The 23949-nt window shown below is 35.7% G+C and overlaps 1 protein-coding gene across 3 annotated transcripts in view; it reads left to right on the top strand.

Annotated features, from left to right (window-relative positions):
* The window catches only part of LOC150092677 (putative inactive 1-aminocyclopropane-1-carboxylate synthase-like protein 2), a 244260-nt gene that overhangs the window by 176844 nt on the left and 43467 nt on the right, over positions 1–23949 (top strand). For all 3 annotated transcript variants that reach the window (XM_090414510.1, XM_090414509.1, XM_090414507.1), the window contains exons 11-13: positions 15386–15527; positions 18429–18568; positions 20325–20481. In XM_090414510.1, coding sequence (XP_090270636.1) covers positions 15386–15527; positions 18429–18568; positions 20325–20481 — 439 coding nt within the window. The remainder of the gene's footprint in view (positions 1–15385; positions 15528–18428; positions 18569–20324; positions 20482–23949) is intronic.

The raw sequence follows: 23949 nt of genomic DNA, 5'->3' as shown, positions 1-23949 counted from the left end.
TATATAAAGTAAAATAGCATCACCTTTGCAGTTGAATTTTTTTTTTTTTTAAACTATACAATATTTTGGGAAAATTTGGTGAAAAGAGCAAAGCTAATAATAATGGCAAATATCTGTTGAATTTCTGCTCAGGACATGGACTGGTTATTACTAACACCATGTTCCAACATAAAAATGTGCACAAATTCACATGGAGAGAAGAGGCAAGGAATAAGAAAAGTCTCATTGACTATGTTATTGTTGATAGTGATGTTTTCTCCCTGGTGCAGGACACCAGAGTGTACAGAGGATTTGAAATTGGAAGTGATCACTATTTAGTCTGGAGCAGGATAAAATTGAATTTCATATTGAAAAGAATAAAACGTAAGATAGTTTTAAAGCGAATAAAAGTTGAGCAGCTCTCAGATGTGAACTGTAGACTAAAATACACAAAGATTATTGAAGAAAAAATGAAAGAGTTTGAAAACAGGAATCAAACCTTGAGATTCAGTGGCAAACCTTGAAGAAAACATTCATTGATTCTGCCAGAGAGGCATGTGGTGAGGTTGTCTGCAAGGATAAAAAAAAATCAGAACTCCCTGGTGGACACAGGAAGTTAAAGAGGTGGTGAAGGAAAAGAAGAAAGCATATCAAAAGTTCCTGTAAAATAAGTCAAGCTTGTGCTCTTAGAGAATACAGAGACAAATGCAAGAAAGCTAAACACTGTGTAAAACTAGCTAAACAAAAGTCATGGGAAGACTTTGGCAAGAATATAGAAAATAAATCTGAAGAAGGTGGCAAAATATTCTGGAGGTTGTTGAAGAGGCTTAGGAATGGAGGAAAGAGTGCTCTAAAAGGAGTTGGAGATGATAAAGGTGAGATGAAAACGGGAGAAAATGTTATGCTTGAAGTATGGAGTAATTACTTTGAAAAACTGTTAAATGAAACAAGTAGTGATGATAGCACAGTGGTAAAAAACACTGACCAGGCATGCAGTCAGGAATACATATCCATACTAGAAGTAGAAAAAGCCATCAAAGGCTTGAAATGTGGAAAGGCAGCTGGAGTAGATGATATTCAACCAGAAATGCTGAAGTATGGTGGTATAAAAGTCTTACAGTGGCTGCACTGCATAGTTCAGAAAGCCTGGACAGAGTGGCGTATTCCCGATGATTGGAGTAGAGCTCTCATAGTACCCATATATAAAAAGGGAAATAAGAGGTATTTCCCTACTGAGTGTTCCTGGCAAGATTTATGCAAGTATACTTGAGAAACGGTTGAGAAGAATTGTGGAAGAAAAGCTTGGTGAAGAACAAGCTGGATTCAGGCCAAATAGAGGCTGTCAGGATCAGATCTTCACTTTACGACAAATAGTTGAGAAAGCATGGGAATATAACAAAGATCTGTATTTAAGTTTTGTCGATTTGGAAAAGGCATGTGACAAGGTGCCAAGAGAGAAGCTATTCAATACGCTACAGTTATATGGTGTCAGTGGGGCATTATATCAAGCAATACTTAGTCTTTATTTGAGTTGTAAGTCAGCAGTTAGAATTGAAGGAAGTACAGGAAGATGGTTTAATATTAAATCTGGTGTGAGACAAGGATGTACATTATCCCCTCTGTTATTCATTATCTATATGGATCACATTATGAAGGAAAGTGGTATTAAACGTGATATCAAAATTGGAGATGTTAATGTCAGCTCTTTGCTTTATGCAGATGATGTTATACTTCTAAATAAATCTGCTACAAGTCTGCAAGATTCTCTGACTAAATTGAATAGCTGTTGTAATAGATATGGTATGAAGGTCAGCAATAAAAAAGACAAAGACAATGAAAATAGGCAGAATCATTGAAAATGTCAACTGTGTTGTGAATGGAGAACCTGTGGAACAAGTAAAATACTTCAGCAGCACTTAGGCATGATTTTTAGTGAAGATGGTAAATTAAATATAGAAATAGACAACAGAATCAGCAATGTTGGTATGGTGGGAAGTCAATTGAATAAATTTAGATGGAATAAGAGAGAAATTAGTTGGAACACTAAGTTAGCTGTATACAAGACAGTGTTCAAACCAGTTTTAACTTATGGATCTGAGAGCTGGGTCAGAAGTAAAACACTTGACCAAAGACTAGAGACCACAGATATGAGAGTGCTGAGAAAGATTATAGGCGTGAACAGATGGCATCAATGGCAATATCATATTAAAAATAAGGATATTAGGAAAGAACTTGACATTGTCATCATCCAGTAATGCGTTAGCAGAGCTAATCTCAGGTGGTATGGTCATTTAAACAGAATGGGCAAAAATAGATTAGCAAAACAGGTGTTCTCTGCCAGGTTGGCAGCAAAACAACCCAGAGGAAGACCAAGATATAGGTGGATTGATACGGTACAAAGTGCCCTTAGACGATAGAAATATAAGCTCTGATACTGTTGGAGTCCTGACAAGTAACAGACTGATTTGGAGGAAAATTGTAGATAGGAAGTTAGTAATGATGTAATTTTTTTCATATAGTACTATCATATCCTGTACACCCCTTGAGAGTACATGGCAGGAATTTGAATGATGACTATCAGACTACTCTCTGGATTTGTTGTAAGATGTTAATGATACTTTTAATTTAATGAGATTTCTCAATTATCTATCCTTCAAATAACCACACTCTCAGTTAACTGACCCTTGAATTTCTTGAATTCTGTTTACTGGCTTCTAGTACAGACCATGTACTCTACTCCTTCACTAACTACCTCTTCAGTTATCTAACAAGTAAATTGAATATATGGTAAGGTAATTGAAGGATTACTGTATAACCATTTTTAATTAAGATTTCCTCTAAATATTCAAGCCTATGGTTTTCTTCTTATCATTGCTATATGTATAATGCAGCATTTTTGTTCTGGTACAATGTAATGTGTAGATATCTCCTTGTTAAGCATTTTACAGAAAATGCTTAACAAGGAGACAGTTAAGCATTTTATTGAAAAACTAAGCATGTAATCCTTGAACCGACTGAAGATAGTCAGCATATTGACAGTTGTACCCAGATATAAAACTTTATCGTTGTTACCAAATTTTCCCCAGTGGCTCACAACCATCAGACTTTCAACATGTTTTAAATTGCACTTTTTTCTCAACATATTAAAATATATGAACTTGAAGGTCTGTCTAAAAAGTGTTGGAAGAGTCTGATAGGGTGAAAACTTATGGCACAACCTGGAGATATGTCATATTAAAAGACTTCTATAATCTAGATCTCAGGTGGCATCTTTCTATTTTTATCAAAAAGGTTCTCTCTAGCAAAATCTCCCAAGTACAAGTGGGAGGCACGTTATCCCAGTCATTTTACCAAAGAGAGGGTGTTCCCCAAGGCTGCCTTACTGTTTACTATAAAGGTGTCATATAGGCGATGCTCTATATTGTTGATGACTTCATAATTTACTGTCATTCTTATAACATGAGGGTAATTTAAAGACAACTTCAACAAGCAATCTATCATGTCTCTTCATGGGCTTTTAGCAATGTTCATGTTTTCAGCAGGAAAAAAGTGTCTGTGTTCAGTTTTTTCATAAATGCACTCTTCACACAAATCCAGAGTTAAGAATTGGGCAAAATATTATTCCAATAGCAATAGAAGCCAAGTCATTATGACTCATCTTTGACAGAAAGAAGCCTGTGTTTTTAGTGACCATTCATCATCTAAGAGAAAAGTTCAAGAGAGTATTCAGTATCCTTTGCACTGAATGGGATTCAGATTGATCTTCTTTGCTTCACCATTATCAGGCACTTGTTCATTCAAAGCTACACTATGGTTCTGCAAGGGAGAGTAGCATGTGATGTTTGGATCTCATCTGTCACCAGGTATTACGGATCATTTCTAGTGCTTTTAGCGCATTTCCCTTACTCTATCATATGTCTACCTGCAGTTATTTAATGTGCACAGAGCAGAGCACTCTGATTTCCTACCCATATATACTGGCAGTTCAAGATCTGAGACCTCTGTCAGTTGTGCTGCTGTATTTCCTGACTATCATATCCAATCAGATCGCCCTTGATTGCAGTAATTGTACGACAGAGTTGTATGCAGTTTGATGCTTTAAGGATACCTGTGACATAAAGACTGAATAATATATGCACGTAAACACAAGAAAGATATTTAATTAACCAAATATTTCAGTCTGGAAATAGCAGACCATCTTCAGTGGCACTACAAGAACAGTTTTAAAAAAATACAAGGTGAAATACTAACAATAGATCATTTAAAAATAGAACAAGCTGTGTGATGTTATATCACTAAGCATTAAAGGGAATATTTTTAAGCAGAGACATGATTGAAATAAAGATAATAATTAATGATATTAAATAACATAAAATTAATGTGAATTAATGAGTTATCCTGATTAGACTTTCCCAGATTTTTGATATAGATATGCAATCATTCCGATTCAGGTTAGGACGATGGAGTAAGGCCTCTACACTTTCTTTGAATAAATGTTCAAATTTATAAAGGGATCTATGTAAGAGGCGAGTTTTTGACCAAAGGATGTTGTGGTTAGTTTCAATCCCGTGCTGAGCCAATCCAGATTTTTCAGGTTTGTTGTGATGAATGGAGGATTGATGTTCTCGGATTCTTTTTTCAAGAGAACATCCAGTTTGTCCAAAATAGGAGAGATCACAGTTGCAGGGAATTTGATAAACTCCAGGAACAGATATAGTTGAGCGTTTTTCTTTAGCAGAAGGAAAATTGGAAGATAATTTGTTAATAGGTGAATACGTATTAACAAGTTATCTTCAGAATTCTTGCGATAGGTTCTGAAATCCCGGAGATGTAAGGAATTGGAACTCGACGTGTTGAATCTTCGTTGTTTTGTGGTGGATTATAAGAATCGAGAAGATGTTGAGTACTCTTTTCGGAAAAGCCATTGAGTTTCATGTGTTGTTGGATAGTAGAAAGTTCTTTCTGTAGAAAATTAGAAGTAGAACAATTAATTTTGGCTCTTCTGATAAGACATTTTATGATTCCTGTTTTTTGACGAGGATGATGGGCTGATTCTTTAAGAATATAACTACCTGTGAACATTGGTTTCCTGTAAACTGTAGTTGTAAGAGTATTTAAAGGTGACCGGATGAGGAGAATGTCTAAAAAAAGATAACTAGTTTTCTTTCATTTCCATAGTAAACTTTATACGATGTAAGGAATTGATACTGTTTAAAAAAAGAAGGTAAGGAGTCTGTTGTGCAGCCATACAGTAAAGATGTCATCTATATATCTTACCCAAAAGGATGGTTGAGGGAAAATAGATGAGAAGAGGACTTTTTCTAGATCTTCTAAATAAAAGTTGGCTAAAGCAGGAGAGAGAGGACTTCCCATGGCTGTTCCTTCTACTTGGCTGTAAAATTTGTTTTGACATAAGAAATATCCAGAGTGTATTATGAAATCAAATAGCTTTATAATGTCTTCTGGAAAGATGTCAGCAAGTAATTTTAAATTCTCCTTGAGAGGTACATTTGTATAATGCTATGCATTAAGGGAAGGGCCACTACCTGACCAGTTTCGACCTTTATTGAAGATTATTAAAAAAGCTTAGAAATGGAGGAAAGAGTACTGTAAAAGGAATCAAAGATGATAAAGGTGACATGGAAACTGAAGATAAGGATATCCTAGATGTCTGGAATAATTACTTTGGAAGACTGTTAAATGAAATAAACACTGACAAAACAGAAGTGGAAAAATTTTAAGAGGAATGCAAACAAGAGTATATATATCAATGTTTGAGGTATAAAAAAAAAAGCCATCAGAAATTTGAAATGTGGAAAGGTAGCTGGAGTAGATCATATTTGATCTATCTATCTATATGTTCTCTGGGCTTCTACAGATGCCGTATGGTCACTTCGATGCTCGGTGATGTGCCACACCAGGCCTCACCATGTAGTTCTGTTGTTTGTTTTACTGGAGGCCTCAATTCTCTGAAGATCAGTCACTCCACACACACACACACACACACACACACACACACACACACACACACACACACACACACACACACACACCATCCATCCATCCATCCATCCATCCATCTCATTGATAGTCTATCCCCCACTTCCTCTTTTTCCAGGAACTTTACCTTCTATTACTGTTCTGAGAAGTCCCCCTTCCATCCTTTCAATGTGTCCAAAATATTTTAACTTTCTTCTGTCAGTATCCTTAAGGAGCCTTAAAGTTCAACTGATCCTTTCTAAACCTATTTATTTGTACGTTTTTCAGTATATGATATCATCAACAGCTTTCTGTAACACCACATCTCGAAAGCAGATATCTTATCTGACTTCTTCAGGTTCCAAGTCTCATATCCATAAGTCGCTGTTGGAAAAACAACTGCATCTAAAATCCTCAACTTTGTTCCCATGGAGATAGATCATCCTTCCCTATTTTAGACAGGTCTCTGACTGAATAGCAATTCTTCACATAAATAATGGATCCCAGGTACTTAAACTTGCTGACTTCCTAATTCTTTCTCCATTAAGGTACACTTGTTTCTCAAGAGCTTCCCTATTTATATTTCCTTTGAGAACCATAATCTTTGTCTTGCTAGGATTGAGTTGAAGTTCTCTGTTATTACTGATCTTGTTAACTTTGTCAAGAATTAGTCCTAGTTCTTCCATGTCATTACAAAGGAGTACTCATCAGCATACCTCAGATTACTGATCAATCTGCCTCCTATCCTAATTCATGTCTTGAGCTCATCCAATGCTTCATGCATGATGTCCTCCATTTATGTACTAAACAAGTGAGGAGAAAGTAAACATCCTTGCCTAACTCCTTTTCCAACTTGAAGTCAGTCAGTCAATCCAACACCTGTTCTTGCTCCCTGTACAAGTTGGCTATCAACCTGATAGTGTGTTGAGGAAAACCCATTCTTTTCATTACGTCCCATAGTTTCACATGCTCAACACAGTCAAAAGCTTTAGAGTAGTCTAAGAAACACATTACCAGAGAGAGTCTGAATCCTTTATATTTTTTTATGATCTGTTTAAGGCAAAGGATCTGATCTCTGGTGCTCTCACTTTTCTTAAAACCTGCTTGTTCCTTGGGCATCTCTGTCTCAACTTTGTCTTCAATCCTATTTAGCACGATCTTCAATAAAACTTTGCTTGCATGAGATATTAAACTAATAGTTCTATAGTTCTTGTACGCTTTCATATGACCTTTCTTATATAGTGGTATGAAAACAGACTTCTTCCGGTCTCTAGGCCATGATCCTGTCTCCCCATATCCTTGTAATCAATCTATGAACTGTTATTCCTCCATCCCCTGTGGCCTTAATTAATTCTGCTGGGATTTCATCTGCACCTGGGGCCTTATTATTGTTAATCTGCTTAACTGCTCTTTCAACTTCATGCCTAAGTGGAGGAGGTTCCAAATCAAAATTTTCCTGGTGAGAGGACTCCACATTTCTTTATCCACTCTGCTGTAGTTCCTCACAGTATTCTTTCCATCTGTTTTTGATTTCCAACTCTTCTGTTAGTAATGCTCCATTCCTGTCTTTGATGACATTCAATTTGGGTTTCAACTTGTGCTTTAAGTCATGAACTAAATAAAATATCATTTTATAATTGTGCCTCCTCATCTGGAACTCTATCTCTTCACATTTATTAGTATAGAACTTTTCCTTGTCCTGCTTGATGGTTCTTCTGACTTCTCTACATAATCTTTTATATTCTTCAGTCCCTGTGTCTCTTTGTTTTTCCATCCACCTTCTTTTGATTAGTTCCCAAGTTGAATATGATATCCATGGGGTCTCTTGGTCTGCTTCTTCTTAGGCATAGATTCTTCTTTGCTGTATCCCGTATTATCACCTTGACTCCTTCCCAAAGCATTTCTGGTGAGTTCTCCTCATTGGTCTCCAAAAAATCATCCAACCGAGTTGATGTTTCTTCTGTGAATCCGCTAGGAATTATTCTAACATCCAATCTAGTGATATGTGCCTGACATGTTTTTGGAGTCTTAGTCTTACTTTGGCTCTTATGAGCTGATGGTCTGTACCACAATCTGCTCCAGGACAAGTATGCACGTCAGAGATGCTTATCTTTCACCGCTGGAGAGCCAGGATGTAATCAATTGGGTTCCTTGACCTATCAATGTTAGATATCAAGTATAGATCCGTCGTGGATGTTTCTGGAAGCAGGTATTGGTAATAACTAATCTGTTAGCACAGGCAAATTCCAACAGTTTTTCATCATGGATGTTATGTTCACCCAGATCAAACATGCCACACTCTGGCATGACTCTCATACTCTTTCCCACTTTTACATTTAAGTCCCCTAAGATGTAAAGTATGTCTCTCCTTGGTAGACAGTCCAAAACAGTTTGTAAGTTTTCATAGAATTCCTCCTCTTTCTCAGGCCCATCTGTGTGGTGTGCATAGCCTATGACGATTGATACATTGGTAGGCTGAGCCTTGAGTCTAGTAGAAAGTATCCTATCATAAATGGGGTTATAACCAAGAAGGCTTCTTGCCTGAGCTGTCTTCAGCATCACAGCTACCCCATGATGTTTTGAGTTACCACCTGAGTAAATAACTAGCTTACCATCCTGTCTTTTGAAGTGACCTTCTCCATTCCATCTGATTTCTGTAATTCCCAGGATGTCAATTTTATACCTATCCATCTCTTTACAGACAATCTCAAGAGTACTCCTCTGTAGACCCCGAATATTCTATGTGCCTATGTAAAATTTTCTTCTAAGTATAATCTTTATACCTTCTGTGTTGCTCATTCACAATGTCACTGACTTTTGATGGAGACTTTAATATATTTCTCAAACAGGACCCTCTGCCTAAGCCTTGAACGCGGCTTCATATTTGATCAGAAATGCTCAAATATGGAGGTATAAAAGTTTAGCAGTGACCACACTGCATAATTCAGAGGACTTGGTCAGAAGGTTGAATTCCAGATGATTGGAGTAGAATTTTCATAGCTTCCATTTATAAAAAATGGAACAAAACTGAATGTGAGAATTACAGAGGAATTTCTCTACTAAGTGTTTCAGTGAGATTTATGCAAGCATACTTGCAAAAAAGAGGCTGCGAAAAATTGTGGAAGAGAACCTGGTAGAGGAACAAGCCGAGTTTTTTTTTTTTTATGCCATCCTGGCAAAAATACACTTGTTGTGCTATCCTTTTCTCTCCCATTCTGTTTAAAGACACCATACCACCTGAAATTATGATAATTGTGTCAAGTTCCTTCCTAATATCATAATATTTTAATACCATTCTGTCATTCATGGCATCTGTTCACTCCTTTAATCTTTCAAAATTCTCATATCCATGGTATTCAGTCTTTCATGAAGCATTTTATTTCTAACCTAGCTCTCAGATCTGCATATTAAAATTGGTTGGAACACTCTCTTGTATAAGTTAGTTTAGTGTTTTGACTGATTTCATTCTTATTACATATAAATATATTTAACTGACTTTTCACCATACCAGCCTTGTTTATTCTATTGTCTATTTCCAGATTTCACTTGCCTCTTCAATAAAAATTGTGCCTAAATAGCTGAAATATTTTACTTGTTCTGTAGATTCCTCATTCAGGATGCAGTTATTTCAGGGTTCCCTAGTCTTCGACTTTTTTATTGATGATTTTCATACCAAACGTATTACAGCAATTATTTGATTTAATCCAGAAATTCTGCAGACTTATACTGGATTTATTTAGGAGTATAATCATCCTCAGAAAGTAAAGAGCTGAGATTAACATATCCAATTTTGATATCAGGTTTAATGCTATTTTCCTTCATAATGTGATACATATAGATGATGAATAATGGTGGAGATAATGTCCACTCTTGTCTTATAACTGATTTATATTAAACCATCTTCCTATACTTCCTTTAATTCTAACCCATGATTACAACTCAAATATAGGCTATGTATTGCTCTATATAATGTCCCATTACACCATATAGCTGTTCATATTTTTGTGTGGCTTTTCTCTTTGTACTTTTTCATAAGCCTTTTCCAGATCTATGAAACTTAAATACAGATACTTGTTTTATTCTCATTATTTCTCAACTCTTTGTCTTAAAGTGAAAATCTGGTCCTGACAACCTCTATTTGTCTTGAACCTAGTTTATTCTTCTCAGAGTTTCTCTTCCACAATTTTTCTTATCGTTTTTTCGAGCATGCTTGCATAAATCTTACCAGGAACACAGTAGGGAAATTGCTTTACAATTCTCACATTCAGCTTTATTCCATTTTTTATAAATGAAAACTATGAATGCTCTATTCCAATCATCTGGAATTCGACCTTCTGATCAGGCCATCTGAATTATGCAGTGCAGCTACTGTAAAACTTTTTTATATCCATATTTAAGCATAGCATTTCTGAGTGAATATTATCTACTCCAGTTGCTTTTCCACATTACAGATTTTTGTGGCTTTTTTTACTGACATGTTGATATATACTCTTGACTGCATTTATTGAAAACATTGAATGGTTTCTAGGTTTCTACCACCATGTTGTCATTTTACTGTAGACATCTAGATTAATTTCAATTTTCATGTTACTTTTATCATCTTCTATTTCTTATACAATACTCTTTCCTCCATTTCTAAGCTTTTTCCATAGCCTCCTGAACATTTTGTTATTGTCTTCCTGATATTTTATCTTCTGCATTTTACCAAAGTGTTTTAATGACTTTTATTAATCTTCTTCTGCAGATAACTTAGCTGTCCTGCTTTTTTCTCTGAATTTTAAGTGATAATTAAGCATTTAAAGTCAGCAGTGAGAAGCTTAATATATTATGAGGGCTATGACAGGAGACTAGCCATGAGATTAAACTGAGAGAGAATATAAGTTGCAGTTTGGTAAATAGGAGACAAACAGAACAGAATAGGTAATATATTAATCAAGTCCACGTATATGAAAAAGAAGCAGTTCTTAATAATAACTATAGCATCTACTCAGTAGATGCTGGTTAATTTGAACACTTTGGGACCAGAACATTTTGGCCCAGTTAATTGTCTGCCCCAAATAAATCACTTGTCTTTTCATGTTAATAGTTAAAGAGATATAAAAAGAAAACTAACATTTCACCGAGCAACAAATGATTTATTTAAATTAATTATAATGGTTGAAATATGTACATATTTAAATTTCTCTTATTGTCAATATCAGCAGAGACAGTGATCTGTTGTCCTTCATTGTAATCCTATTAAAACAAAATACACAACACACTAGGAAATATTTGATATTTAAACATTGAATTTATATAATATGTAATATATATATATATATATATATATATATATATAACAAATATGCACATACTTACTTTTCAACTTTTAGTTCCTAATACTTATTGCCAGAAGAATTTGTCTAGTGTATCCTGCTGTGTTCTTTTGATTGACTGTGAGTGCAGAAAATCAGTGTAGGCATCTAGTACTGATAGTGGATTGCCTTCCTGCATGAAGTACTGTAATATCAATATATTTCTTGTCATCCCGTATAGTTACTCATCCAAATTCAGATGTGTCATCTTCATCGCTGTCTTTGCCTTCTAATTCCTTGTCTTAATGATTTGATGGAATGCTTTCTACAATTTCTTTGCAATCTTCATTTTCATTGTAATATTCAACATTATTGTCTATACCTTCAGATTCTTCATGGTTCCTAACTTTTGGCACTTCAGAAATAGTTTCATCCTCACTTTTGGTTGTTTCATGCATTCTAAGCCTGAATGTTTTAAACTGTAATGAGAAAAACAGTTCTGAATTGTCTTCCTGCCTATTTCTTATCAACTGTCGGCAATAAACTGTAATGCCTGGAGAAGGTTAACATTTGAACTCACTTCCTTGGCTGTGGAAAATATTAGTATATTTTCTTTAAATTAAAGATACCCAGATACCCAGAAATTATACTTGATTTAATCCTTTTCCAAGTGTAATCAAACAAACAGTCACCTCTGGGTCTGGCTCCCACTGATGAGACCTCAATAAAGGTTGATACTGGTGGGTAGTGACTCTTCCCGTAATGCAAAGCACATATCCTTACGCGTATGCGTAAGGATATGTGCTTTACATTATGGGTTACTAAGGCAAGTGATATGAAGTCATTAGCTTCTATATATGAGTTGCCCTAGTCCTGATTATATTTCAGGTGCAAACTTTGTTTGCTTACACTTGGAAAAAGATTAAACCAACTATATAATTTCTTAGTATCTTTAATTTATAGTATAACCAAGTGGAAAAACATCCAACAATTAGTATATTTTCTTCATTTGCATCTAGGATGTGGTTCACCAACTTTGTATGCTACAGCATCTTCAGATTTTTTTATTATTCCCATATCCATTGCCTGCACCAATACTCTGAACAGTGAGGGGTGTGCTGCACAATGTCAAGAATCATAAGAACTTTTCTTGATTTCCATTTTAACTGCACATCCAATCTCATTACCATTTCTTTAAAATATGAGAAATTATCCATGCATTCTTTTTAGCACAGTACTCGACTGTAAACTATCCATTCTTAGCCCCTTAAAGCATTGAGGCTTATCACTTTTCCCAGTAACCAACAGCTTCTTATTATCAGTTCCTGACATGTTTGAACAACATAAGTTATGCAATCCATTGCTTTTGTAGAACTTGTCAGTTTTAAATGATAATAGTAGAGAGACAGCCATCTGACATGGCATGATAAAACAGGCCTGTTTCCTCAGTTTTGTAGATATTATTTGTGCAAAATTTCTGAAGTAATTAGGGTACTTTCTTGGATTTATATTCTTCTGCACCTACAACATCAGCACTATCTTTTAATATCATGGTTACATTTCCATCAAGACAACCAACCAACCATCTCTTGCTTTAAAATCATCAGGACCCAGCTTCTTAGCTAGCTCCTCTGATTTTTTTTTTTTTTTTTAATATTGGACCACTGATGCATGCTCCTCATCCTGTTATAAATCCTCAAGGTCAGGATCCTTATCTTGATGCTTCCATTTTTGGAATGTTCCCTGTTTTCTTCACCAGAAAAATGACTGGTATTGAGTGAATGACCTTTTGATTTGGTCTAGTAAGGCAATGTTTTTGGCTAAAAAAGTGCACATGACTGATGCCCCCTCAGAAGGTAATACTTTGTATAACATTAGTTGGTGAGAGGAGTGATGAGTCAGTCATACACCTAAATCACATAGGGAACAAGGCTGATGAGTCATTTACAACCTGTAGTTTGGCACAGTATGACCATTGCTTTCCTTGTGCCAGTAATCCTTCAATTACCATTTATAAGCTATTACCTCAGAGGAATAATCTTGAGTGTCACAGTCACCTGTCCCAAACCGACAGGCTTGCTGTCCCAAATAAGCAAAGAAAACTCCTGCAATTTTCTCAGTTTTGTACTTTTAAGATTTGTCTCAAATAAATGGCTGGTGAATTAACCGGACACACACACACACACACACACACACACACACACACATATATATATATACTTTCTACACACACACATATATATACATATAGTATGTGTATATATATATATATATATATATATATATATATATATATATATATATATATATATATATGTTAAAGATACCAAGAAATTTTATATACTTGGTTTTAATCCTTTTCCCAAGTAAAACAAAGTTTTGCATATGCAATATATTCATGTCTGAGCTACTTGTATATAGAGGCTAATGACCTCATATCACTTGCCTTAGTATGTATCCCATAATGTAAAGCACACTCCCTTTCAGGAGTGTATAATGCAATGCATAATGGGAAGGGCCACTACCCAGACCAATTTCGATCTTTATTGAGGTCTCTATATCAAGATACCAAGATTGAAGTAATGCAGAAGTCATATATACAGTGGTATCTCGCTAATCCGAACCTCCTTAGTCCGAGCCCTCCAGTAATCCAAACTGTGCTTTGAAAAAAAAGTTTTATTTATTACATATTATTTTGTGTGATATTATTTTTATTTAATAAGTATTATTTTAACTATTATTATTTATTTCTTATTATTACAATACAGTATAACTATGGCGATACACAAAAAGAGGAAATTTAAAATGCATAATTTGGTTAAAAATATAAATCCAGATGTTGAAATTTCACAAACATATATTACGGAATGGATTACAGGTAGAACCCAAAAGTGAATTTGAAATCAAATCAGATGCTGAAATTATAAATATGACGCTACAGAATGAATTAGAAGATGATGACGATAAAGAACTTGAAGGAAAAAAAAGTAAAACATCAAGAGGCAGTTGACAGTTTTAATATGCGTATAGAATGGGCTAAGCAAAATGATACGCCATTCCACAAAATTTTATTGCTATGGCAGCTCCGAGAAGACGCATTTGAAAAGTTTAGCTTCCAAGAAGCTAAAGAAAATCAGTGACTTTTTTACAAAGAAATAAAAAAAACTTTTTTTGTGTTATTTTGTGAAACTTTTTTTGTGTTGTGTATAAGGAAGTGATATTTTTTACCTCAATTAAGTTGTGTACTGAACTATGCAATTTTATTAAATCAGAATCCTCAACAATACAAGTACATACAAACTAAATTTTTTACTAAAATAAACTTGTGTACTGAATTATTTTTTAAGTTTTACATTACAGTATAGTAGCTTTTTTTCCTATCAGATACTTCATTTATTTACAGAATTAGTTGATGTACCAGTAGAATCTCATTATTTTTTGTCTTAGACATTAGCTATTGTTGTCTCTTTGGGGGAAAATTTGCTAATCCGAACGAGCATGGTTTTTATTAGTTCGGATTAGCGAAATACCACTGTATCTCATATATATATATATATAAAGGGTAGTGGCCTATTGTGTAGTGGTATTGCATTATATACTCCTGCTGAAATGCGGTGTGTTTTGCATTATAGGATACAAAATAAGGCAAGTGATATGAAGTCATTAACCTCTATATACAAGTAGCTCAGACGTGAATATATTTCATGCGCAAAACTTTGTTTTGCTTACTTGGGAAAAGGATTAAAGCCAAGTACATAAAATTTCTTTTATATAGGCTTTTAGTTCAGCTAGAATAGCAATCCCCCAAAGTCATTGCTCCTGTGAACTTCATAAAGTCAGTTTTCATGTTACATTTTTCATCTCTCATTCCATATTCAGTATTCTTTCCTCATTTTGAATCTCTTGTGAATAGAGATATGGTCATTATAAGTTAAAGTGTTAGAGTTTTCTCTAGTTGTCTGAAAAATGAATTTATGTGGTTTATGATAAATGTGCTGAATTTTTATATGCTGTTTTTCATATTAGTAATGTCGGCATTGAGACAAAAAAAATTTTTTTTAAGAAACAATTTAATTATTTCTTGCTATTCTAATCACTTTCTTTCCATAGTTTGACCTTAGTTTTTTCTACAGGATTTTGGAGTAGCAGGATTAAGAATTGGAGTAATCCACACTGTCTGCCAGCCACTTCAGCATTGTCTGAGAGAGCTTAGCTTTTTTCAGAATATTTCCACGCCTCTTATGGATATGGCTGCTCGATTATTAGAAGATGATGGTATGGTAACACAGAAAAGCTATTTTTTTTTTCTTTCATCATTTGAATTTATGAATTTAAAGATGGATTAAATTGTTCATTTAAAAAATTGTGAAGATCATCAGCAGATGTATTAGTCTATGATAATGCATATTTACTCAGCTAAAGCTTCTTTTTTGTTATTTTCTTAAATTTCATAACATGATACTTGCTTGGAAGAGTTCAAGGTCCATCATGACAACAGAAATTTCCTAGCATTTTTCAAAGACTATTTTTCTTAAGTCACTGGATGAAAGATGGGTGATGCTATAGACCAGGAGGTCCACAGGAAGATGTTGATGCAATGTATCGGCAAATGAGTGTAGGCCAAACAATTATTATGGGAAACTTGAACTATGGGAATGTTGACTGGACACAGGAAAGGGGACATAACAAGATGCAAGTAGGATTTATACATTTGCTAAGGGATAATTACATGAAACAACACTATAGAGGGGACAAGGGGGTTTGAGGGTGTTGGATCTGATAATAGCATCAGAAGATGTATCCATAACCAAGGTAGACACTGCCTCCAATTGGGGAGAGTGACCATGCTGTCTTGTTGAAGTTTCTAAACACTTTATGTTCTCTGTCAAGAAGGGGTTTATGTTCATCTATAAGGCCTGGTGATTATGAGAGACTCAGGAGTCATCTTGGAACAGTGCCATGGCTTGAGAAGCTACAAGGAAAGAATGTCAGCAGTGCTTGGCAAGTGATCAGAGATTGCTTGAGGGTAGCATTATCAGACTGCATACCAAAGTTCAGAAGGATAAACTAAGTCGGAAATAAATCAAAACATTGTGGCGGAAATATAAAGAAAATAGTGGTCAGCATACTCATGAGCAGTACAAAGTGCAAGCAAGAAGGGTGAATAGTATGATAAGGAAGGCCAAATCAGACTATGAGAGAGAATTAGCTAAACAGGGCAATGTAAACCCAAAAGAGTTTTTTCATTATGTAGCAAGCAAAAGGAAAAATGCTATGGTAGAATGACTTTAAACAATGCTCAAGGTAGTAAAGTGACTGAGCCAAAAGAAATAGTTGAGTTACAGAGTGATCATTTTGCAAAAGTATATCATTCAGGTGGAAATTTTACAGTTACTGATGTTATAGTGATGCATATCAAAATTGAGATAGATGAACAGGAGGTGTTCAGCGTATATTTAAAAAATATGAATTTGAACACAGTAGTGGGACTGGATGGCATATCAGTCCATGTGCTATGTGAATGTGCAAGAGAATTGGCATGTCCTCTGACAAAGTTGTTCAATCTAAGTCTCATCTCTGGCAGGGTTCCAAGAGAGTGAAAAGAGAGTAAGATAGTATCATTGCATAAGGTGGCTCCAAGACAGGTAGCAAACTACAGACCATTTGATATATCGGGAGTGGTTGTTAAAGTATTGGAAAAGTTTGTGAAAGGTAAAATACAATAGCAGGTGGATAAGGATGCAATACTCTATAGTGGGCAACATGGCTTTGTAAAGGGTAGGTCTTAGTAACTTATTCACATTTTATAATAAAGTGACAGCAGAACTGGATAAATGTAATGGCCACACCATGACACTGCTCAACTTTGCCAAGGCATTTGACAGAATATCACAGGGAAAACTATTAAAAAAACTGGAGAGGATGGGAATGGATATGAAGCTAGTAGCATGGAGAGGGGATGGCTGATGGACAGACACCAGAGAGTAGTATATGGTTGGGTGGAATCCAGGAGAATGATGGTGACTAGTGGAGTACTTCAGGGTTCAATACTAGGGCCACTACTCTTTAATTTGTATATCAATGACATAGGGAAAGATTTAAGAGGGAATATTCAGTTGTTTGCTGATGATGCAAAGCTGGGGAAAGCAATAGTTGATAAAGGTGATGTGGATATCCCAGGATGATTTAAATAAATTGGCATTGTGGGCAAAGGATAATGATTGTCAATTTAATGTTGCAAAATGTAAGGTTAAAAAGGTCCCATATGGTGTATCATGTTGATGGTATTGGTTGCAGGAAATTGATGAGGCTAGGGACTTGGGAATAATGGTGGAGAAAGAGTTAAAGTTCAGAGGGCATATTGCAAAATTTGGCAAAATAGCTCAATGAATTACTTCGATGTTGAAAAACACACTAATAACAAGTAAAGATAAGGTAGTTATTATCCCTCTTTATAAGGCTCTTATCTGGTCATATCTTGACTACACACACAAGATACTGCATACAGATTTGGTCACCTGGGTTTCTTGGGGACCAGGAGGTGGTCGAGAAGATTCAGAGATGCATGACCAAAATAGTGACAGGTCTGTGGAATGCTCCCTGTGAGGATAGGTTGAAGGTTTGTGGGTTACAAAGTTTAGTTAATAAGTGGAAAAGGGGGGACATGATAGAAACTTTTAAGATATTAAAGGAGTTTTATAAAATTGATGCAAGTGAAATTTTTCAATATATGACAAATAGTCAGAGTGCTAGGGGATGGACATCCGTGGAAGTTAAGAGTGGTGGTTAGTAGGGGATACAGATGATAAAAAAAATGTTTACCTCTCCTACTCTTTCAATGTACTATAGGTTTACAACCTTTCATGAGTGGGTGGGACACACATTAAAAAAAAGACTAGTGTTTTTTGATATTCCAGAAAGTGGAATATAAAATATGAAGCAATTCAACATTTATTTTTATCATTTTTTGGCTTTTTTTTAAATTTTATGTAATCTTTGGGATTCATTTTTTTCCAGTGATGTTTCATTAACATTTCTTATTTTATTATCTTTCATTAATAAAATGCTTACTATCTTTTATAATATCAAACTTTATGCATATGAAAACTCTGCCTGATGTTGTTATTAAAATACAGTGATATATGCTTAAATATTTTTTATCCTTCCATGTTGAAGACTGGTGCCAAAACTTTGTAGACATCAATAAGAAGAGACTGGAAAACACTTATGATTACTGCAAACAGCGCCTTGAAGAAATGGATTTACATGTTCGTGATTCAAATGCTGCTTTTTTTGTGTGGGTTAGCTTTGAAAAAGTAAGTCTTATATGCATCATATTTATGCTTTGATTTGAGCTATTTTCATAAAGTTGCAGAATGAAAGTGTCTGCTCCAGCAGTTATATATAGAGGATATGAGTAGATTGAATATGAATACAGGTGTCTATTCAGTTCCAGCATTATACAGTTTCATTTTGCATTTCTAGAATTCTTAAGCCTTTTCAAGCAAGACTAAGTTGATCTGGCTTAGACAGAAGTCATAGGATGTTTCCCATTAGTGACTTGAGCTTTTTTCTTCAAGCAAATATGTCATACCAGTCAGAACTACTATGTCTGACTAATTCCCTGTAGTCAGAAATAGCAGAGTGAGAATAATACTATCTTGTTCTGTGAAAAGTTAGGTTTAAGAAGCCAGCGTGACCATAATATACACTGCTTGGAATGAAGTCAATGAACATCCCCATGGGCAAGGTGCATTGTGCCATGTAATAAGTTGTGTTTGTCGCCAGTATAAATTAAGGAATACGATGCTCCTAAGTCAGTGTCCAAGTAAAATGGTCGTGAGAAGGGAACTCGAGGAGTTTGAAAGAAGCATCATGATAGGATGCCATGTTGCAGGCCTGTCTGCTTGGCAAATTGTTGACAAATTGCGCCAACTCAGGTTAACAATCGGTGATACCATACTGCGATAGAAGCGATGAAGTCCACTGTAAGTGTTACCTGCAGTGGACTCTCTGCAGGCAGCACTACACTACACTCACCAAACATGACCATAAGGTGCTATGAAGGATAATATGTAAAAATGTTATTGGCTAACATGTTGAATGCAGAGTTCAGCATCAATTGAAACATGAATCTGCACAAAAACATTTACAACCGAAGCTCACAACATGGGTTTCTATGGTGTAGGCCACAATATGCAAGCCCTATATTGCCAGAACCAACATGCAGCATCATATTCAGTGATGCGAACAGCATGTGTGGTGTGACATGGAAGCTTGAAAAGCTATATTATGGAATGATGAATCATGCTACACCCTCTACTGAGCAGATGGATGGGTGGGTGTGGTGGATGCCCGGTGAATGTCTCTTACTAGAGTGCATATCCCAACTATGAAATTCAGATGTGGTGGTGTGATGATATGTTATGGTCCTATTTTTCTTGGTTTGGCCTCTGTATCTGAACATTCTGGACAATGCTGTGTGCTCTATTTTGTGGCATTTCTACAGAACTGACAATCGTCTCTTTCAGCAAGACAGTGCACTGGGTCATTAGGCTTCTGCTGTAACTGATTGGTTCATGGACACGAACATCACTACACTTGACTGGCCTCCACAGAGCCCTGATCTTGACCCTATTGAACATCTGTGGGATGAACTGGAGCATCAGGTAAGATCAAGGAATGTCCACCCCCCCACAACAGTCCAGGACCTTATTACATGATTACAGAGAAAATGGTCCAAAATTCCCATTGATCACTGTCACATGCTTGTGGAAAGTATGCAGTCACTGCAATGAAACTAGGTCCTATATCTTATTAAGGTGGGTGCCATGGCTGTTTGTTTCTCACACTATGGTGTCCATTGACATCTTTCCAAGCAGTGTATATAGCCTGATGTATAAAAGGATATAACACAATTGTATCTGAGCATTTATTTCTATATATACATATTTGTTTTGTAAAATATGCTTTCATAATTTTACTTTTTTAATTGAAAAAGATATTTTTTATTTATATTTTGTTTTTTTCTTTAAAGCATTTTACTTATCAGTTTTTAAAATTCTCATGCAGTATTGTAAGCCTCTTCGATTTTCCACTGAAAGAGCGTTGTTTCATCTTCTCATTGAAGAAGCACACTTATATATAGTTCCAGGAAGCGAGTTGTTTTGCAAACAGCCTGGATGGTTTAGAATTACTTTTACAAACAGTCCAAACCACCTAAAAGAAGGTAAGAACAATCTTTCCAACCAGTGTAGATGTCTTAAAAAATATATGGTTGTCCATTTTAAATAACTGAATAGTAAAATTATATGTATCAGAGCTTTTAAATTGCATTTATAATTTCGAACCATTCTTTTAGTTTTAAAATGCATGTTTATTTGCAGTTTTAAAATTTATTTGTAATATGACATTTAAAAGAACCTGTGACATTATAGATGAATGTTGAAATCACGTAAAGGTAGTAGATAGAAATTGATTTATTGAAAGTAAACAACAGATATTTCATACTTGTAATTTAGCACTCGTGTGAAATTAGTAATTTTTTTATCTGTTTTGTTGTGTTTTTTTCAGCAGCAAAATAGAGTATCATAGTGTATTAGTGTAGATTTTCATGTTTTTAGGGTATTAGTATATTTATAATAACGTTTTTATTGTGATATTATCAGCATGGCAGCAGAGACTTTGCTGCCAATGTTGTCCAGCGAATTGAATTTATGGGATATTATTCAGTGCAGTGTATGTGAAATGTATGCGTCGAGAAAATTAAAGAATATGTGGAAGGAAATTGAAACTGGAGAGAGAGAGAGTATGTATTAAGTGTTTTAAAAGTGAATGTTAGGTGATGAGAACGCAACAAATACTGACGATAAGATGGAAAATAATGTTAATAATGTTGAATGTGTGACTGTGGAAATAGAGGAGAATGAAATAGATATCAATAAAGAAATAGCGTGCTTAATTGTCCTGGGAAACATGACAAAATCAGGTTTCCCAGGAGCAAAAATTCACAATATTAGTCATGCCATTTGGATGCAAAAAGGTAAGTCAAAGGAAATGATTGTCTTGGTTGGTACCAATGATTTGAGAGAATTATTCTATTCTATGAGGGAGAATGTAAAGGAGTTATTAGGAGAAGCAAAACGGAAGAGTGAGGTCAAGAGTGTAAGTCTTCTACCACACCATGATAGAGGTGAACTGAGGAGGAGGAGGAGGGCATTAATAGCCAATGAGTCTATACGTAGATTGTGCAAAAGAAATGATGTAGAATTTGTGGATCTGTGGTCTCTATTTGATGGAAAGAAGGATTTGTACAGTGTGGATGGACTGCATCTGAATGGTTTTAGTGTTAGGTGTCTGGAGAGAGCTTTGTTCACTGAGCATGCTGACGTGCAAATTCAGAGAAACTTAAGCAATTAGGGTGGAATCAAGTGAGTTTGTGAGAAGGCACCTATGAAGTGAGTGAGTTTGAGAATGACCAAATGGGGAATCTAGTCTCTCAAGCAAAAATATTGAATAGAGTAGTCAATTCAAAAGTAAAGGTGGGTGGGGGAATAAAGGGATGTTGCTGTTTCTATATACTAATGCCAGAAGTATCAGGAACAAGGAGGAGGAGTTTGAGCAGTTGGTTAGTGCAACTTCACCAAAAGTTGTAGGCATTAGTGAGACTTGGCTAATAGTAGATGATGTAGCTACAGGGATTGAATGTGAAGACTTTAGTATTTTCAGGGAAGACAGAGAAGATAGGACTGGTGGTGGAGGAGTACTGCTGATGAATTGCCAAATAGGAGACAGGCATTGAATTTGAGCTACATATATTTAATTGTATCTGACTTCATTGAACTTCATACAGCACATTTTATTCCTAATATTGCAAGAATAGAGTGTTGATACAAAGAATAAGCCAAATAATGTTGGGTTTGGATATACAATAATAATGGAAGAAATTGGTGCGGTTAGATGGCGATTTGCAGGAACAGTGGCCATTAGAATATACAGAGAACGTTTGTGTGGAAAGCAGCTCAGTGAATCATATTTGGAGGAGGGGAGGATTATTTAAATATATGACATGCTTATTCCTAGAAAGGTCAGTGGTAACAATTATTTCAAGCATATACTGAATCTCAATATATTATTTCCAATAATATCAAAACCCAAGTCTGCATGGTTAGCCTAGTGGCTGTGGGCATCGCAATGGGGAAGGAGTGTCCTAGGTTCGATTCCCGTCAGTGATGTGAAGAGCTGAAGGATCTTCCTCAGTCATAGCCAAGTTAGCTGGTCTTGGGCATGGACAGTAAGGTTTTTTCCTCACTTTATCCTGGGGTTTTTCATCTCACAAAGCAGGCAAACTGGTCTTGACAACTCAGCATTACAGACATAGGATACACCGGGGCATAGAGCTGACCACTTTATCCTGTGAACGGCTTGAGGTCCGATGATTGACTAACCCTCGATATTGCAAGGTAAAAGAGAGATAAGGAAGATGAGATGAAACAGATGGGAGGGCAGCTGTTCATTTAAATCAATCTGGTGTAAGATTAAGACCAATAAGACAAAATATACAGTGGGTTGTTGCTATAGGCCAGAGAGCTCCACAAATGATCTGGAAGACATGCATCACCAAATTAGTACAATGAGTACAGGTCGAGTGAATATTATGGGGGACTTCAACTGTGGAGATATAGTCTAGAAGGAAGAAAGATCACATGGCAGAAAGGAAATAGAATTTATACACCTGCTGAGAGATAATTAATTAAAGCAACATGTGATGGAAGGGACTAGGGGTGATAGAGTATTGGACCTGGTCATAGGATCAGAAGAGCTATTATTATTATTACTTGACACCTACAGGGAGTCTACAGACTCTTTGAGAGAGGCACCTGCTCTACAGCTCTGTCTTCACCATTCAATTCACCAACTATAACTAATCACGACAACGCCATCTACCATCCACCACCACTAGTATTTCCACAGACAATCGCAAACATCCATGCCCATAGCAGAATTCGAACCCACAACCTTTTTGCTGGAGAGCAGATATGGTAACCACTTGGCCAACCAGGCCAGCTATTCATAACCAAGGTGACAATATTGTCTCCAATTGGTGAAAGTGACCATGCAATCTCGACTTGGGAGATTGTAAAACATGAAGAATATTCTATCACTATCAAGAAGGGTATTTGTGGAACTACAATGCAGGTGATTGTGACATGTTTAGGAAAAAAGCTTAAATCTGTACTATGGCATAAAACACTGCAGGGTAAGGATGTTAGTAGTGCATGGAATATAGTTAAGGGTAATCTAGAGGAAGCAGTATTAAATTGTATACCTAGGGCAAGGAGGGGTAATTGGGTAGGAGTTAGATGGATGAGTAATATCATTAAGCACGAGCTGCAGAAGAAGAAAATGCTGTGGAGGGTATATAAAGAGAAAGGTGACCAGTAAACTCATGAACAGTACAGGCTCAAGCAAGAAAGGTGACCAGCATGGAAAGGAAGGCAAAATCAGATTATGAGAAGAATTTAGCTGAGCAGGCTAAAGGAAATCCCAAAGAATTCTTTCATTATGTGGCAAGCAAGAGGAAGAATGACTATGGAAGATTAACCTTAATGAGTGATAAAAGTCAAAAGGAGACAGAAGTGGATAAAATAGTTGAGTTGCTGAGTGACCACTTGACAAGCATATATTTTCCTACTGA

Source organism: Typopeltis vanoorti, chromosome 25 (genome assembly GCF_054136105.1).
Source record: "Typopeltis vanoorti isolate ZY-2024b chromosome 25, IOZ_Tvanoo_1.0, whole genome shotgun sequence".
NCBI lineage: Eukaryota > Metazoa > Arthropoda > Arachnida > Uropygi > Thelyphonidae > Typopeltis > Typopeltis vanoorti.
This window is presented reverse-complemented; position numbering and strand designations above follow the sequence as displayed.